The sequence below is a fragment of the Fundulus heteroclitus genome, unplaced genomic scaffold (genome assembly GCF_011125445.2).
Source record: "Fundulus heteroclitus isolate FHET01 unplaced genomic scaffold, MU-UCD_Fhet_4.1 scaffold_285, whole genome shotgun sequence".
NCBI classification, from domain to species: domain Eukaryota; kingdom Metazoa; phylum Chordata; class Actinopteri; order Cyprinodontiformes; family Fundulidae; genus Fundulus; species Fundulus heteroclitus.
Window position 1 is genome coordinate 128,640 of NW_023396695.1, and position 18,816 is coordinate 147,455.

An 18,816-nucleotide genomic window follows, 5' to 3' on the forward strand; every position below is an offset into this window, starting at 1 on the left:
CTGAAAAGGTCTGGACTTCCCACTAAGCTGCTAAAGAACTTCTACAGAGCTACAATAGAGAGCGTTTATGTCTCAGCATAACTGTAAGGTAGAAACAGCTTCTTCCCCAGAGCTGTGAGGGGAATCGCCCCTGATGGAGACTGTGGTCCATCATGTTAAAATCCCCTCCACTGTTACTAACCATCATACCTTACAATCACCTTAATGTTGCTGCCTACTGCACACCACCACGTCTAAATGTCTAAATGCACATTTCTGTAAACGAAGCATCAATCATCATTGTTTAATAAGCACCTTATCACCTCATTATCTGTTAATGTGACTCTCCTGAACGCTAGAAGAATTTAACCCTTGTTCATTACCTGTCAGTTTTGCCTCATTATGTGTGATGTGAACAGAAACGTGAACCGGAGTAGCCAAAGAGAAATTTGGCCGCGGTAACAATAAAATATTCTGATTCTCTGACCCCGTCGTCATGGAGTACCAGAGGATCCTCCTGTCACGCATGGCGGACGCTTTCAGCCAGAAGACCTGAGTGGTCTGGAGGGTTGATGCCCTGATAACAAGTCTGTGATGGATTTAGGTGCTAATTCAGGGATTTATAGACTAACAGAAGGATTTTAAAGTCTATTCTCTGAGATCCAGGGAGCCATGGAAGGACTTCAGAACCGGGTCCATGTTCTCTATGTTCTTAGTCTTAGTGAGGACTTCAGAACCGGGTCCATGTTCTCTACGTTCTTAGTCTCAGTGAGGACTTCAGAACCGGGTCCATGTTTTTTATTCTATTCTTTATCAAACCTGTGCAGCCAGAGCTGCTGCTGCACTTATTTCTACTGAATGTGTGGCGACGTTCCCCACCTGGCCTGTAAGGTTTCCTCTTCCTCTTCTTGTCGTCGGCCTCCTTTGTGATGTCATCAAGAGGAACGGCGTCTCGCTCTGGGCTGGAGTCAGACTTCAGGTCACAGTCCAAGTCCCCTGGAGAACCAAGCTGTGAGACAGAGCCAGATGTTTGCACGGTGCTGTTAGACGGAGTCCACAGGGACTCACCTGGGTTCTGGACCAGTCTTGTGGGCGTTTCTGGGTCTGGAGGCGTCTGCAGGACGGAGACGCTGTTCTGATTGATGATCCTCAGCTTGAGTTTGGGTTTAGGCCTGCAACACGCAGAAAGAAAGTCTTCCTCAGTCCACTGCCGCCGCTCGTCTTACCTGGCCGGGGGTGGGGGGGGGGGGGTTACCTGCGGTATTTGCGCGGCGACGTCAGCGGCTCAACCAGGGACTGCAGGTGGGTCAGACCGGACTCTGTGAGGCAGACGCCGTCCTGAGTGTAGGTCTTTATGTCTGCAGACAGAGAGCAGTGATGAGCTGGAGGTCTGACTGGGTGACAATGTGAAGCCGGCCGGACGACTTTCTGCTCTTTTCAGGACGATTCTTCAGTCGTGTGAGAATTTTTGGATAAGGCCGAGTTTGATCAGCTTGATCGTGGGTTCTGCGTCGTTTAGCGAACGGAGAGTAATGAGGGGCGACTCGCCTCTCGCCAGTCGGTTGAAAATCAAACGTCTGAAATTCAGTCGGCCCTCGTGAGCGCGTCCTGCTGTTGAAGAGGAGTTACGACCGTCTACGAGCCGACGAAGAGGGAAACCCTTCTTCATCTTCTCAGATGAAACCATAGGAGCGGAGGGAAGCATGCCGGCGGTACGTGTGACATGGAGTCAAACTACGGAGGAGCGACTCGTATAATTGCCAAGGCAGCGCATTTAATTCTAGTGAGCCTCATGTTTAACAGAGAGCATCGACACTTTTCCCTCTACTGTTGACATTTGGCTCCTGGACAGACGAGTCCGAGTAGCGCCATCTGTCTACGGCGCTGAGTCCGACGTGGTTTTCAGACGCCCAGTGTGAGCAGTCAGTCGCATCAGAGCGTCGCAGTAAGAACAGAGACGGTGAGCAGGGAACTTTTAACTGCACACGAGTACGACGACTGAAAATATGGTACAGCGCACGTCCGGCTACTGACCCGGTTCCCTGGTTCTGGAGACCATGTGAGCGGTGAAGGGCCCCAGAGGGTCAGCCGTCCCTGTAACAAAGAGACACGTCAGCGGCGCAGTAAAAGCTTGCAGCTGGCAGCACTAAGAGAGAGGAGCAGACCGGAGGAGGCGCGGCCGTGCGTTCTGCACAGCGAGCAGTCCAAGCCTTCGTCGGCAGCCAGCACCACCTCTTCCTCCGAGGTCAGACCCTGGCAGGCGCCGTGGGACCACCTGCAGACACACAGGGGATGAGACGCCGTCCTGCCCCCCCCCCCCCCCCCCCCGGGCTGTGACACCGGCTGTTACCTGTCGCACTGAGCGCACTGCAGGATGAGCTCGTCCTGAGCGTAGCGCCGCTGGCACACGGGACACTGGCTGAGGCTGCTGCACGGCCCGCACAGGCTGTAGTTATTCAGCCAATCGCATCGCAGGCCGGGCGAGGTGGAGCCGCACCCAACACACCACACGCACCTGCAGACAGACGACAGCCGTCAGCCGGAGCGGCGCCCGGGCGCCCCACCACCGGACGGCTCCACGCACCACTTGCACTTCCAGGAGCCTTTGGGCACGGTGAGCAGGGGCGGGTCCAGGCAGTAGGTGTGGTAGCTGATGTCACAGTCGTCACACAGCAGCAGGCGGGCGGGGTCGCAGGCGTCGCCGCACGCTTCGCACACCGTGCACTCCAGACAGCGCCAGCCTTTGGTCAGGACCACCCGGGTAATCTGAAAGGACGTCACACACAGCGGTTAACCCGGCTGCAGCGGCTGCAGCGGCTGCAGAGGAGCGGCGGCGGCGGGCGGCGCAGCCACCTTGACGTTGACGCAGTAGGGATGGTAGCACTGGCCGCACTGGGAACAGGCCAGCAGTCGTCCCTCGGCTCCCTGACCGAAGCTGCCGCACACCACGCACATGTCCTGCAACACACACAGGCGAGTTGTGGGTGATGGACGAGTCTCTGGGCCTTCAGACGTTCTGCTGACCGTACCTGTTTGAGGGTGAAGTGGTCCGAGGTGGAGAACATCACCACCGTGTTGTGCATGGAGTTCTCCTCCTCCTCCTTCGCCTGAGGAGGCTCCGTGTAGCCGGCCTGACACACACAGCGGGAAAAGCGTTTTACCTGGCTGCCCCGCCCACACCACCAACCACAAAGACACGTCTGTGTGTTTTTACCCCGGGCGCCACAGCCACACTGTCCTGGGACTTTGGCCGACTCCTTCCTCTCCCTCCTCTTCCTCCACCGACACCTCCACCTCTGGACCTCCTTCTGCCAGGAAACCCAGAACCCCGACCCTGAGGAGACACAGAACCGCAGGTTAAACCAGACACCAAACTTCCTGGTGGTTTCTTTGTGCCTGCAGCTCATTAACGTCTAGGCGGTATGAAGGAAGCCAGCAGGGGGCGCTAGCAACGCTAAAACCTGACCGCGTGCTGGATCCACAGCACATCTGCCGGGACGCTAACGGCCAAGACGAAAGGTCCTAACATGACGCAGCCCAGTACACAGCGCCACTAGTTTAGGTCCATATCCTTACAAGGAGACCAAAGTCACTGCTCAGAGAAACCTGGGCACTGCAATCACACACCTCCACAGCCCAGAGGGGCGGAGTCAGTAAAGGGGAACAGAGAAACCAACACATCACAGCATCAGCTAACCATCGCATTCAACGATAACGTTAAATACGGCACGAAAAAGTGTTTAACTGAAGACATGAGAGACATGATAAAGGAGCCGCTGACATTTCCGGATAAGCTGCAGTAAAAAGTTTTCCGTTGTGATTTAAAGAAAGCAGCAGGTTTTCAGGAAGCTTGTTCTAGACGTGAGGAGTTCTGGTTCTGGGAACACGGGGCCGTTTCCTGTTCCAGAGCCTAATAAGATCGACCCGAGCGCTGGGCCCGTGAAACCAGCTGACCCGGTACCAGGAAGCCGCTGGGCCTGTCGGGGCTCATCAGGAGCAGCAGCGACCTAAACATGAGCTCCATGATCCTAAAATGCCTTTTATCATTGACTGGGTTCATGAATCAAGGCCGATTCTTTTCTGCTAAACCTAGAAACATGTGCTGACCCCAGCATCATCCGCTGGTGTTGATAAATCCCTAAAAGCTGGTTATGCCCTGTCTTCCAGCAGCTGCTGAAGATTAGGGTTGTAAGCGTTTTCCAAGACAACTAATGCCGGGTTCACACGGAAAGATAATTATGCAGATCCCCCCCGATCTTCTCTCTCCGTCATTTAAAAGGCTGAGTTCTACTGGAGCGTTGCCGTGCAGGTCTGTGAGGACTGGGCGTGACCCCACAGCAGCGCTGCAGACGTTTATACGCCACGCAGGCGCAGTACTCTACAAGAACCCAGGGGGCAGTACTCAACACGACCAGTGAAATACAGCAAAAAGAGAAGAAACGGCTGACGTCAAGGTTCTAAAATGGCCAAGTAAACAGTCATGAAGAATAGGTGGTGAGTTTGTGGCAGCTAAACAGGCGGATTAGAGACGTAGAGGAAGACGGTTTGTTCAGCTGTTGAATACAGAAAGACGTGAAGACGGGGATATTCTTGCCCCGATATGCCAGCGTGTGGCGATCCCAGAGGACAAACGAGTCCTCCTGAATGTGACGTGTAGCCAATCACAAAGCACGGTGACAGAAATAAACTACACAATTCACCTCCATACTCATGCCGTCCCCAGTTTTAACCAACAGATTCTCTTTTTGGACTTTTTTTCTCTTTAAATTAGTCCACAAACCGTCACCATGTTCCTGCTCGTCGGCCATGTTTATTTACTTTGAACCCGTTTGCTCTACAGGGCTTTTGCAATTTCCCGTCTGACTTCTAAGTGTTCCTGACGTAAATCTCTCCGTGAGTGGCTTGGCGTTTATTTCACACAACTCACTATGAGCACACCCAGGGTTTCCATGTAATTGATGGTGGCAGCGCCACAGCAAAATAATCTCCACCACACCTTCAGAATTACGTTTTTTATATATGTTAAAACAATGTAATGAGACATATACCCTATATTATGTATCGCCTATATTTGCGCATTAACCATGATCTGAGTCTGAAATTAATGTGAATATCATGGAGTTAAAATGTGCTTTATTTTGAAAAACCAACACCGGCAGCTGGTGTCGGTGCAAAGCTAGCTGCTAGCTACCGCGCTGCGCTGGCTGCTCTCATTAGGGAAGGAAAACTAAAGAGGACAGTCCAGTGTTGCCCATTTAGCGTCTCTGTTGCTATATTTAGCAACTGTTCAGACCGCTGTCGCAATTTTCTTTCAAAAAGCGACTAGCAACAACGACTTTTTTCACATGTGCACAGGTCTGGACCAAGGTGGGAAGCTGCAGAATCAGAGGTTCATGTCTAAACATGAAGCAGAAAAACTGGTGCATGACTATTTTCAGCAGGTCATGTTACTGACCTACTGACTGACTGAAGACCCGTCCAGGGTGTCTCCCACCTCTCGCCCAGTGACCTGTGGTGATGGGCGCCAGCTCCCTAGTCATCCTGTAGCCACAAGTGGGCAGAGACAACGGATGGATCACTGCAGCGGTGTCTTTACTGCTTTCAAACCACTAGGCAGCTGCAGCTTACCCAAAATGCTAATACCATAGTCCAGCACCACCTTCAGGAACTTTGATCATATCAGAACCAGTTCTTTATCACTGCCCTGGTTTCCCTGTTTGTCAAAGAATAGATTTTACCCTGAGCTACCTCTATAGTTATGCTGCTGTAGGCTTAGGCTGCTGGAGGACATCCGGGTCTATTTACCTCTGCTGAGTTCTCCTACTGCTCTCCAATCTGCATTGTTTGTTGTTATTTCAGCTTTTAACTTTTTGCCCTCTCTCTCTTTTCTTCATAGAAGGTACACCTGGTCTGGCGTTCTGTTAGCTGTGACATCATCCAGGGAAGACAGCTCACCCGCTACTACCATCTAATGTAGAACAGATTACTAGATCAATGTGAGCTTCTGTGCTTTCTGTGTCTCTGCTCTGTCTTCTCTAACATAGAAAGTACTCCTGGGTCAATGTGAGCTTCTGAGCTTTCTGTGTCTCTGCTCTGTCTTCTCTAACATAGAAAGTACTCCTGGGTCAATGTGAGCTTCTGTGCTTTCTGTGTCTCTGCTCTGTCTTCTCTAAGCCCCAGTGGGTGGAGGCAGATGAGCGTTCACACTGAGCCTGGTTCTGGTTCTGCTGGAGGTTTTTCCTTCCTGCTAATGGGTGGTTTTTCTTCCCACTGTCGCTTCATGCATGCTCAGTATGAGGGATTGCAGCAAAGCCATGGACAATGCAGACGACTCTCCCTGTAGCTCTACGTTTCCCCAGGAGTGAATGCTGCTTGGAGAGACTTTGAAGCAATCAACTGGTTTCCTTATATAGGAAATTTTTGACCAATCTGTATAATCTGACTGATTTTGACTTTGTAAAGTGCCTCGAGATGACATGTTTCATGAATTGGCGCTATATAAATAAAATGTAATTGAATTGAATTTTAGACGTTCTGCTGTTGGTCCATAAAACACTGAGTGGTCTTTGGCTGAAATACATTCCTCAGTTTCTGGTCTAGTAGGACCCATGTAGAACCCCAGGTCTTCGGAGACCTTACTGACTTCGAGTTCCCAGAACCAGAACCAAACAAGTCGAGGAAGCTTTTAGTTTCTATGCTACTCAGATCTGGAGCCGTTGGATGCGTCACCAGCTTTTTATCATTTCTGAGATTTATTCACTCGCATAATTTTTCACATCTTCAGCAACCACACAGAGAAAAGAAGATGGACAGAAAGGGTTGTCCAAAGGGCTCTGCATAGCTAACGTAGAGCATAGATGGACTGTAAGGGTGTGCTCATTACTCACACCTGCAGTGTGTTACTGCCTGACAATGTTGGAGTGCGCTTATTTACCACTTTTATGCTCCAGAGGGGAGAGTCTGGTGGATGGGGTTTAGGACTACTCCAATCTCCCTCCCCAATGGAATCCTGGGAGGATGAGGGAGGGCTCGGCGCCCTCCGACTGCTCCACCACGAACCCTGACACATGCCGGAGGTGCAGGAGAAGGAGGAACATTAGGTAAGAGAGAAGAGGGAGGAGGAGGGGGGAAATGCAGCAACATAAATGCAACAGCCACATAAAGCAACAAAAAATGATTTAAAATAACAGTGAAAATGAGAAACATTACCATAACAACAACGTGCAGCTCAGATCAGACAGGTCATTCAGCAAATTGAAACAGCTTCATGCATTTATCAACATGCTACAGCCGTGTGTGAGAAGAGACATGCTGTAGGCCCGGTCTGATCCCCAGAGACTGACGGACGAGGTTCTGATTCCTAAAGACTGACGGACGAGGTTCTGATCCCCAAAGACTGACGGACGAGGTTCTGATCCCCAAAGACTGACGGACGAGGTTCTGATCCCCAAAGACTGACGGACGAGGTTCTGATCCCTAAAGACTGACGGACGAGGTTCTGATCCCCAAAGACTGACGGACGAAGTTCTGATCCCAAAAGACTGACGGACGAGGTTCTGATCCCCAAAGACTGACGGACGAGGTTCTGATCCCTCAAGACTGACGGACGAGGTTCTGATCCCTAGAGACATATGGACGAGGTTCTGATCCCTAGAGACTGACGGACGAGGTTCTGATCCCTAGAGACTGACGGACGAGGTTCTGATCCCTAAAGACTGACGGACGAGGTTCTGATCCCTAAAGACTGACGGACGAGGTTCTGATCCCTAGAGACTGACGGACGAGGTTCTGATCCCTAGAGACTGACGGACGAGGTTCTGATCCCTAAAGACTGACGGACGAGGTTCTGATCCCTAAAGACTGACGGACGAGGTTCTGATCCCTAAAGACTGACGGACGAGGTTCTGATCCCCAGAGACTGACGGACGAGGTTCTGATCCCCAGAGACTGACGGACGAGGTTCTGATCCCTAGAGACATATGGACGAGGTTCTGATCCCTAGAGACATATGGACGAGGTTCTGATCCCTAGAGACATATGGACGAGGTTTTGATCCCTAGAGACTGACGGACGAGGTTCTGATCCCTCAAGACTGACGGACGAGGTTCTGATCCCTCAAGACTGACGGACGAGGTTCTGATCCCTCAAGACTGACGGACGAGGTTCTGATCCCTAGAGACATATGGACGAGGTTCTGATCCCTAGAGACTGACGGACGAAGTTCTGATCCCTCAAGACTGACGGACGAGGTTCTGATCCCTAGAGACTGACGGACGAGGTTCTGATCCCTAAAGACTGACGGACGAGGTTCTGATCCCCAGAGACTGACGGACGAGGTTCTGATCCCTAAAGACTGACGGACGAGGTTCTGATCCCTCAAGACTGACGGACGAGGTTCTGATCCCTAGAGACATATGGACGAGGTTCTGATCCCCAAAGACTGACGGACGAGGTTCTGATCCCTCAAGAATGACGGACGAGGTTCTGATCCCTCAAGAATGACGGACGAGGTTCTGATCCCTCAAGAATGACGGACGAGGTTCTGATCCCTCAAGACTGACGGACGAGGTTCTGATCCCTAGAGACATATGGACGAGGTTCTGATCCCTAAAGACTGACGGACGAGGTTCTGATCCCTAGAGACTGACGGACGAGGTTCTGATCCCTAGAGACTGACGGACGAGGTTCTGATCCCTAAAGACTGACGGACGAGGTTCTGATCCCTAAAGACTGACGGACGAGGTTCTGATCCCTAGAGACTGACGGACGAGGTTCTGATCCCTAAAGACTGACGGACGAGGTTCTGATCCCTAAAGACTGACGGACGAGGTTCTGATCCCTAAAGACTGACGGACGAGGTTCTGATCCCTAGAGACTGACGGATGAGGTTCTGATCCCTAGAGACTGACGGACGAGGTTCTGATCCCTAAAGACTGACGGACGAGGTTCTGATCCCTAGAGACTGACGGACGAGGTTCTGATCGCTAAAGACTGACGGACGAGGTTCTGATCCCTAGAGACATATGGACAAGGTTCTGAACCCTAGAGACATATGGATGAGGTTCTGATCCCCAGAGACTGTCCAACTCTGTGGTCTTCCTGTGCGGCTGGTACTGCACAGTTGAACATGCTCCCTGCGTTGACCTGCAGCCTTCTGCCTAGCACCTCCCCCACCAGGAAGAGCACTGCTGTAGACTGACGGAGCAGAATCTGCTGTAGCTGTTTCTAAATAGTGCCAGAGCATTTCTGTCTCAATCCAGTGGCCGCTGCCTTCGAAGGACGTATTTGTAGCCGATTACATCACAGCGCGGCGACGAAGGCTGTCCCAATTCACGTGTCCTTCAACGACTTCTTCGAATACGGCCGACCGATGCGTCCTTCTTTCCCCTGATTTGAAGGATGGGTCCGGTGTATCGTTCATTGCTAATATTATCCCATGATTCATTGCAGGTTGAACAGAACTTTTAAACCGGAAACGGGAATGGTGGAGGGGAGTGAAATGCTGTGAATAACGTTAGATTTATTACGCTTTCTGTGACATAAAAGTAACGTTTAAAAAGTTCTTGGGCGAGAAGTTAGCTATGTTACACGGAAATATCTGCTTGGTAGTGTGTGTTAACATTTGCTTGATCTTAATCATCTATCTGACTGGGCGACCGAAACTCACCGTGCCGAGAGAGAACACCTCTCTGCAGGCCGACTGTTTCCTGCTGGCTTTCCGCTATGAGAAATAATCTAACGTCAATGTTTGGCTAGTTCATTATTATCATTCTCTACAAACAGATTTAAGCCTTGCTCAGAAAGATACAGGGTTCATGTTTAAGATGGAAAAGGTTTTACTAAATTACGCAAATGGTATTTGTCTACAATTAATGTTGTTTAGTGGTACATTTCAGCATAAAGTTAAACATTTGACTGAAGAATGAATAAATGAATATAATAAAAGACGAAGCAACATTTTAAATAAAGGATTGGGAGCCATAATAAATATGTAAAGGGGAAAATAAAAACAGGGCAGACGGCGGGATTAACCGCGGGGCTCCTTCAGTCTGTCGTCAGTTGGTCGGCAACAGGAGCAACGCTAAGGTAAGGGCGGGGGGGAACAGCCGGTGGAGGCTGAATCGTCCCTCAATAGGGACACACTCCGTTTGGGTGCTTGTCTACTTTCAGCTCTCCGTCTGCCCTGTGCTCATGCTTGCCCCCCTCCCCCTTGAATGGATCTTCAGCAATGGCAAACAAGGGTCAAACATTTTGTTCTCCTCTTCCTGATGTATCGTTGTCACATTTCTAGAATCTTAGTGCAGGTGTGACCAATGCTACAGAGTGGGAGGGACTTTCTAGGATTTGGGTAGCTGAATTTCTTATGAAATATGACTAGTAAAGACCAACTTTCACTTTAAGGACAAGAACAAAGTTGTCGTGGCATATGTTAAGCAGCAAATACTCTGGGAACGTCTCAAGGTGTGTCCTGATGAGATCGGTGGAACCATCTTACCTGTTTGGACCGCGCCCTCCCAGGAGAGAACTTCCTCTTGGAGATGGCTGGTTTTCCCATGCCAATCTTCGGAGTGTAAGGAAACACAATGGTGGGTGCAGCCTAGAGACAGGACATAAGATAAGCTAGTGAAGAAACACCTGCAGGAGACACAAACACCTGTTTCAGTTATTTCACCTGAGAAAAAGGAGGAGACTCTCTGGAAGAGGGAGGAGAGGGTGGGGTAAGAGGAGGAGGTGTGACTGGAGTTCTGGCCGGCGAGGTCTCAGGGGAAGCCTCGGTGGAAAAGGGAGACTGCCTCAGGCGGATGGAGAGGTCGTCCGAGGGACGGGGGGAGCAGGGGGGAGGCCTGAGGCTCCGCCCCTTTCCTCTGCGGGTAAAGGAGGTAGGGCTGGACGAGGACAGAAGTTGCATAGTGGTGGGAGCAGCAGAGGTCATCAACTCCATCACCTCCATGTCCAAGGATGGATTGAGGTCCAGAACGGGGCTGAGTAAGGTTTCCCCCTCCACTTTTAGTTGGTACTCCTTGACTGGCCTCACCTCCTCTTCTTCTTGCATCTGTTGTCTACCTGTTGTCCCCATGGTCTGCTTGTCTGAAGTCTCACCGTGAGATTGTAAAGATCTTTTGGTTGGTTCAGTCACTGTGGCAACAACGTCACTCTGTCTTTGGGATGGACTGTTCTCATCCCCCTCTTCCTCCACTTTCCCCCACTCAGCTTCACGGGGGCAGTCTTCTTTAGGGGGCATGGACTGAGAACAGACTGGTAAAGAGGTCCTGCCAGGAGAGGAGGACAGGGGCACCGCCAGGAAGCCAGGTTCAGGAGGAGATGAGGTGGAGGGGCAGGTTGCCGAAGGAACTGGGGAGGCAGTGGACCCAGAGGGTTCTATCAGTTGGACATCTGTAGAAAAGACAAACAGGATCTGTTAGACCACCACACCATGTCTCTTTTCAACGGTCAGAACCACTTTGAACCAGCGAGAGGTGTTCTGTGTCATCTAAACCTGTTGGAAACAGAGGGAACCAGAGATTCCCGTCAGGTCTGCTGAAGATGGATAATGTAAGGTGTTCTCATCACTGATAAACTCAGTTCTTCTCACCTGAAGGAGGACAGACTGGAACCAATCTGCGCTGACACTCCTCCTCCTTGTCTGCTCCTCCCTCAGTCTTCCCAGAAGGCTTGACATCTTCTGGACTCTTCAGCACAGCCTGAGGGGGTTCTCCTTGCTCCTCCCAAGTCTTTCTCTGCTCTGCTGCAAGAACAGTATCAGTTTAAGAACCCACATCACTCTAATGTGGCGGCCAGTGGTTCTCCATGATACTCACCTCCAGTGAATGCACAGGCCATCACAGTCTGCTGGCCAGCTCCAGAAGCAGACCTTACAGGCCCAGAGAGACCAGGACTAAGCCTGATTTCAGACGGGCTCAGGCAGTCAGGAACAGGGCTAACTGGGACCACAGCAGAACCGGCCTCCTCAGACGCTGAACCAGCACAACCAACACCAGCATCGGGACTGGGCTCTGGAAGCAAGGGACTAGTGGCACCAGTGTTAGGACTTGGCTTCAGGTGGCCAACGGGGCCGGGTGTGGGACTAGACTGATGACTCTCTGAATCCACAGTTCCAATGACAGACCGTTTCCCTGGGCTGCTAACAGAGGTGAGTCCAGCTTGAAACGTTGAGGTAAAGACTGTAGGAGGAGGGATCAGCTCTGAGGGAGCAGGGCCTGAAGGGCTGGCGGGTGAATCTCTGGTGATGACAGAGCTACGCACTGCAGTGTCTGAATAAAGAGGGCTGGAAGAGTTTGGAGTCGACTGAGCAGGGCTATCAGGACTCTGTGCCCAGTGTTCAGGACGAGCTGGGATGGGATCTGCAGCAGGTGAGTTTCCTGGTCCTGTGCACATTTCCACATCAACGTTTGCAGCGTGGTCAGCACTAGAATCCAGCAGAGCTTTAGTGGTATCAACAGCGCCGTGGACCATACTGAGCCCTAGGGCTGTTTCGGAGTTAGAAGCCGAGGTCAGTGGGGCTTGAGGAAGCCTGGTAGTCATTTTAGTGTTGGGTGTGGTCCTGTGCTGCATCTTCTCATCCCCAGCTGGACTGTGAGGTGGGCTAGCAGGGCTGGGAGTCTCTGTTTGGACTACATCAACAGGACTAGCTTGACCAACATGACTAGCCCATGGTGAACTGTCACCACCTGAGGGGATACTAGTCAGACTCGCGGTAACAAAGCTAATAACTGAACCAGTATGGGGACAAAATGTGCTGCTAGAACTATGGACATATGTGGGACTAATGTCAGTCTGTGACGAACTACGATCCGAGTCCATTAGGTTCTCCGTTTGGACCAATCGGTCAGGGTGGACCTCCACATCCTTATCCTGACCAGAAATGGTGTGGGCAGGTTGAGGCTGTTCTGGTTCCATCATGGATCTAACAGGCTGTGACTTTGGGCTGTCTGGTTGTGTGGGGGAACAGGCTGTCTGTGGTGTGGAGAGGGTCTCTGTTGGCAAAGGGCTCTCGCAGGTTTTGAGACAGAAGGCAGGGTTTACAGGCGCTGGTGCAGCGTCAGGGCATGGTGATGGATTTCTGTTAGGACTCCGGTTTACCTTTGTGTCCTGCACACAAGGTGAGAATGTTAGGCTACTGTGTTCAGGTGAAGTGCTACTGTTATCAAGGCTTTCTGGTGTCTTTCGAGCATGAGGCAGGCTGGGGTGGACAGAATTACTCCCAGAAGAGGGGGGGTCAGAGGTGGAGATGAGATTTGCTGAGCTACGTCCCAATGTCAAGAGAGAGTCAAGACTTTTCTCCATTGGGAACATTAAACTCCTGGCAGCCTGGTTATTCTGGGGCTGAACTGGACTTGCAGGTTGTGAAAGACTCTGGAGTCTAGGTTCTCCAAGGAGAGGATTAGGGCTGCATGGGGCTGAACAGGACCTGGGTGCGTTAATGGTCGATGAACAGTAGACCGAAGGGGCTTCAGGGTCCACAGTGAAGATGTTCTGTGGAGGGTCTGCTCCAGAGGTTGGCTGGTCCAGCATTGCTTCTGCTTCCTGTGTGGGACTCACAATACAAGCTGAGCTAGCTTGTAATGGACTACATAGGTCAGGACTGTGTGCCGGATGTCTTTGCAGAGGTTGATCATCCTGTCCTGAACTCTGTTGACCCTCTGTGAAGTTCTGTACGCTAAGACTACTGTGCTGCTCACCGAGACAAGGACGAGTTGACACTGGACCAAATTCAACTTCTGTTGGGCCCAACTGATTTTGAGCAAGACTTTCAGGTTTAAGTCTGTGCGATGTGGGACTTTCCTGGTTTACTGATTTGGGTGATGAAGAAGTGACCAGCAGTCCGGTGAGAGCATGGTGAGATGATGTAAAGCTTGATGAATACTTTGCATGACCAGGCTCAGGCAGCCTGAGCCTGTCCTGGTCATCTCCAGTACTAAAGTTAGATTGGGTAGAACATTGATGGAGATTCTTTGGTTCAGCAGGACGAGGCAAAGCACTTTGATGGATCACTTTGGGCGACAAAGCTGTCATCTCTTGGAGATTTAAGGGGCTTAATCTAGGACTGTCATCAGAAGCATCACAGGAAGAAAAACTTTGAAGGGTCTCTTTTAAAGATTGTGCCGGATTATTATTGGAAGAAACGGTTTCAATCTGACTATTAAGCTGATCCAAAGACTGTGACACTGTTTGATGAGTCTTTGATGGTAGCGGTGAAGAACTTTTACAGGTCTTCTCCAGACAGGGAGAATCATTTTTGTGGGGATCCTTTTTAAGGGATAAGCATTTTTGGTGGCTCTCCTCTGGATTTGGTGTAGGAATTTGAGGATATTTCTTAGGAAGTTCCATGGAAATCTGAGGGAACTCATCAGTAGGTGCTGCAGGACTATGATACGTCTCTTCTTGAGATGCTGTCGGACTCTGAAGAAGGGTCTCTGAAAGGTGGTTTTTAACTATATTGTTGCTCTCCTCCAGAGGCGGTATATGATTTTTATTGGTCTCTGTAATGGATGAATGATCTTGATGGTACTCCTCTGGAGATTGTATAGACATTTGATGTGACCCCTCTGGAGCCGCCGTAGCGGGACTCGGAAGCGGTGACTCTGAAGCGATGGCTGAGGGACTCGGATGCGGGGACTCTGGAGCGGCCGTTGAGGGACTCGGATGCGGGGACTCGGGTACGGCCGTTGCGGGACTTGGATGCGGGGACTCTGGAGCGGCCGTTGCAAGACTCGGATGCGGGGACTCTGGAGCGGCCGTTGCAAGACTCGGATGCGGGGACTCTGGAGCGGCCGTTGCAAGACTCTGATGCGGGGACTCTGGAGGGGCCGTTGCAAGACTCGGATGCGGGGACTCGGGAGCGGCCGTCGCAAGACTCGGATGCGGGGACTCGGGAGCGGCCGTGGCAAGACTCGGATGTGGGGACTCGGGAGCGGCTGTTGAGGGACTCGGATGCGGGGACTCGGGAGCGGCCGTTGAGGGACTTTGATGCGGGGACTCGGGAGCGGCCGTTGAGGGACTTTGATGCGGGGACTTGGGAGCGGCCGTTGAGGGACTCGGATGCGGGGACTCTGGAGCGGCCGTTGCGGGACTCGGATGCTGTGACTCTAGAACGGTCGCTGAGGGAATCAGGTGTGGCGACTCGGGTACGGCCGTTGCGGGACTTGGATGCGGGGACTCTGGAGCGGCCGTTGCAAGACTCGGATGCGGGGACTCTGGAGCGGCCGTTGAGGGACTTTGATGTGGGGACTCTGGAGCGGCCGTTGCGGGACTCGGATGCTGTGACTCTAGAACGGTCGCTGCGGGACTCGGATGTGGCGACTCTGGAGCGGCCGTTGCAAGACTCGGATGTGGGGACTCTGGAGCGGCCGTTGAGGGACTCGGATGTGGGGACTCGGGAGCGGCCGTTGCGGGACTTGGATGCGGGGACTCAGGAGCGGCCGTTGCAAGACTCGGATGCGGGGACTCTGGAGCGGCCGTTGAGGGACTCGGATGTGGGGACTCGGGAGCGGCCGTTGCGGGACTTGGATGCGGGGACTCTGGAGCGGCCGTTGCGGGACTCGGATGCTGTGACTCTAGAACGGTCGCTGAGGGACTCGGATGCGACAACTCTGGAGCACCCGCTGCGGGACTCGGATGTGGCGACTCTGGAGCGGCCGTTGCGGGACTCGGATGTGGCGACTCTGGAGCGGTCGCTGCGGGACTCGGATACACCGACTCTAGAGCGGCCGTTGCGGGACTCGGTTGCGCCGACTCTGGAGTGGCCGTTGCGGGACTCTGAAGCGGCGACTCTGGAGCGGCCGTTGCAAGACTCAGATGCAGCGACTCTGGAGCAGCCGTTGAGGGACTCGGATGCGGCGACTCTAGAACGGCCGTTGAGGGACTCGGGTGCAGCAACTCTAGAGCGGCTGTTGCAGGACTCTGATGAAACTCCTCTGAAGACGCCGTTCCGGGACGTGGATGCAACTCCTCCTGAGGTACTGTAGCGGGACTCGGATTAAGCGATTCCGGTGGGGACATTGCAGGACTCTGATGGGTCTCTGCTGAAGGTGTTGCAGGACTCTGAGACTCCTTTGGAGGGCCCGTTGCGGGACTCGGATGCGGCGACTCCTGAGGTACCATTGAAGGACTCTGATGCGGAAACTCTGGTGGGGACATTGCAGTACTCTGTGGAGACTCTTCTACAGAGGCCGTTGCAGAACACAGAGGGGGCAACTTGGGTGGGGCCTCCTCTGGAGGCGGCATTGCTGGACTCCGATGCGACTCCTCTGGGGGGGCACTTGTAGGACTCTGGTGAGTCTCTGCTGAAGGCGTTGCAGGACTCTGATGAAACTCCTCCTGAGGTACCATTGCGGGACTCGGATGCAGCAACTCTGCTGGGGCCTCCTCTGGAGGCGGCGTTGCTGGACTCCGATGCGACTCCTCTGGGGGGGCACTTGCAGGCCTCTGATGAGACTCCTCCGGAGAGGCTGTTGCGGAACACGGAGGCGGCGACTCTGATGGGGCCTCCTCTGGAGGCGGCATTGCTGGACTCTGATGCGACTCCTCTGGGGGGGCACTTGCAGGACTCTGATGAAACTCCTCCTGAGGTACCATTGCGGGGCTCGAATGCATCAACTCTGCTGGGGCCTCCTCTAGAGGCGGCGTTGCTGGACTCCGATGAGACTCCTCTGGAGGCGACGTTGCTGGACTCCGATACGACTCCTCTGGGGGGTCACTTGCAGGACTCTGATGAGACTCCTCCGGAGAGGCCGTTGCGGAACACGGATGCAGCGACTCTGATGGGGCCTCCTCTGGAGAAGCCGTTGCTGGACTCCGATGCGACTCCTCTGTGGGGTCACTTGCAGGACTCTGATGAGACTCCTCCGGAGAGGCCTTTGCGGAGGACGGAGGCGGCGACTCTGATGGGGCCTCCTCTGGAGGGGCAGTTGCAGGACTCTGGTGGGTCTCTGCTGGAGGCGTTGCAGGACTCTGATGCGAGTCCCCTGGGGGGGCAGTTGGGGGACTCTGATGGGTCTCCACTGAAAGTGTTGCAGGACTCTGATGTGGCGACTCTGGGGGGGCCGTTGCTGGACTCCGATGCGACTCCTCTGGGGGGTCACTTGCAGGACTCTGATGAGACTCCTCCGGAGAGGCCTTTGCGGAGGACGGAGGCGGCGACTCTGATGGGGCCTCCTCTGGAGGGGCAGTTGCAGGACTCTGGTGGGTCTCTGCTGGAGGCGTTGCAGGACTCTGATGCGAGTCCCCTGGGGGGGCTGTTGCAGAACTCTGATGAGACTCCTCCGGAGGGGAAGTTGCAGGACTCTGATAAGACTCCTCCTGAGGTACTATTGCAGGACACGAATGTGGCAATTCTAAAGGGGCAGTTGCAGGACTCTGGTGGGTCTCTGCTGGAGGCGTTGCAGGACTCTGATGCGAGTCCCCTGGGGGGGCTGTTGTGGGACTCTGATGGGTCTCCACTGAAGGCGCTGCAGGACTCTGCTGGGTTTTGTTTGCAGATTGCTCTAGGCACTGATCGAATGAGGGAGATGGTAACTGATCATATTTTGCGGAACTCAGTGAAGAATTTAAATGAATGTGCTCTGGTGACAGTACGAGACACTGATGGGGTTCTTTGGTGGATGGTGTTGGACTTGTTTGCAGCTCTATAGGAGATGATTGCTTTCTTTCAAGTACTTCATCTGGTGGTGCTTGGCTGTCCTTCAGGGAAGATGGAGACTGTGGAGGAGTCAGTTGGAGGTCTTTGTTACATGGTCCAGGCATACTTAGCCTTTCTACAGCTGAAGAGAGTCTTTGATGGTCTCTAGAAGATGGTTTAAGACTTTGTTCTGATAAGTCAGGCAGAGGCGTTGACAAATTGTGCAGTGATGGCTGAGAGGCTTTCCTGGTAGGACTTTGTGGTGTCTCTGAACAGAAGAGCTGGACTGGACTATGAGCAGGACGACTGGGGGGTGGAATCTCTGTATGAAGTTGACTTAGTGACAGGGAAGTTTCAGTAGGTGGGACTGGGATAGGACTGTGTAAGACTAACGGCTCCTCCAGGGGCCTGCAGGATGAGCAGATGTAAAGGTCAGGTGCTGCACTGTCCTTTACAGTCTGCCCTAAACACTCTGCATGAACGGACCTGAAAGACAGAGAACAATCCATTAATAACTACAATAATTCTCATGGACAGCAAAGAATTAAAAGACATTTAAGCCCAGAGGGTTTTAGGAGCAATTTCCACCTGAAATTACAAATCTGATATAAATCAAGTACAGTTCCAAATTTATAAAGCGTAAATGTAAAATTTTGTTTTTGTGTGGCACTAAGGCATGAAAGAATATTTTCAAGTGGAACCACTCTTACAAAAGGTCACCATGTCTGATTTATAGGTGATTAAACCAAGGAAAAATCTAATTTTCTTAGCCTCGGTTAAATATTTTTCAAAATAAGCACTGCAAAACTACAGGAAAACCCTTATGAAAACATAGAAGAAGCCTCTGACATCTTCACTATAGCTGCAGCAAATCTGGCCTGAATCAGCTGAAGCGTATTTGTTTCACAAAGATTTTAGCAGGAAGGGAGCCAGGCGGACCTCTAATTTTGGCACAGCTTATCCAAACGTGCCAAATTTGATTTTCACCTTGTAAAAGGAAAGCAGGTCAAATAAAAGTGCCAATTTGGATTGTAGGACTCCTTCTGCACATGAGAAAGCCTTTGGTAAGAAGATTTACCCTGTGTTCCGTCAACATGTATTTTATTGTGCAGCACATAAATCAATAAAATGAAGAGCAAAGAAAATAAGAAATAAATCATAACTTTTTAAGGAACTTCTAGAATCATATATTCACTCCC

At 52.1% G+C, this 18,816-nt stretch overlaps 1 protein-coding gene across 1 annotated transcript in view; it reads right to left on the reverse strand.

Moving 5' to 3' along the window:
- The window catches only part of LOC105921862 (histone-lysine N-methyltransferase 2D), a 63,825-nt gene that overhangs the window by 23,281 nt on the left and 21,728 nt on the right, over positions 1–18,816 (reverse strand). The window contains exons 13-28 of the mRNA XM_036130162.1: positions 11,799–18,025; positions 11,573–11,725; positions 10,652–11,373; positions 10,475–10,576; positions 9,647–9,700; positions 6,914–7,039; positions 3,194–3,313; positions 3,009–3,110; positions 2,833–2,937; positions 2,564–2,745; positions 2,330–2,494; positions 2,145–2,254; positions 2,014–2,073; positions 1,235–1,337; positions 1,048–1,151; positions 859–975 (exon numbers count right to left, since the gene is read on the reverse strand). Of these exons, the coding sequence (XP_035986055.1) occupies positions 859–975; positions 1,048–1,151; positions 1,235–1,337; positions 2,014–2,073; positions 2,145–2,254; positions 2,330–2,494; positions 2,564–2,745; positions 2,833–2,937; positions 3,009–3,110; positions 3,194–3,313; positions 6,914–7,039; positions 9,647–9,700; positions 10,475–10,576; positions 10,652–11,373; positions 11,573–11,725; positions 11,799–18,025 (8,552 nt within the window). The remainder of the gene's footprint in view (positions 1–858; positions 976–1,047; positions 1,152–1,234; positions 1,338–2,013; positions 2,074–2,144; positions 2,255–2,329; positions 2,495–2,563; positions 2,746–2,832; positions 2,938–3,008; positions 3,111–3,193; positions 3,314–6,913; positions 7,040–9,646; positions 9,701–10,474; positions 10,577–10,651; positions 11,374–11,572; positions 11,726–11,798; positions 18,026–18,816) is intronic.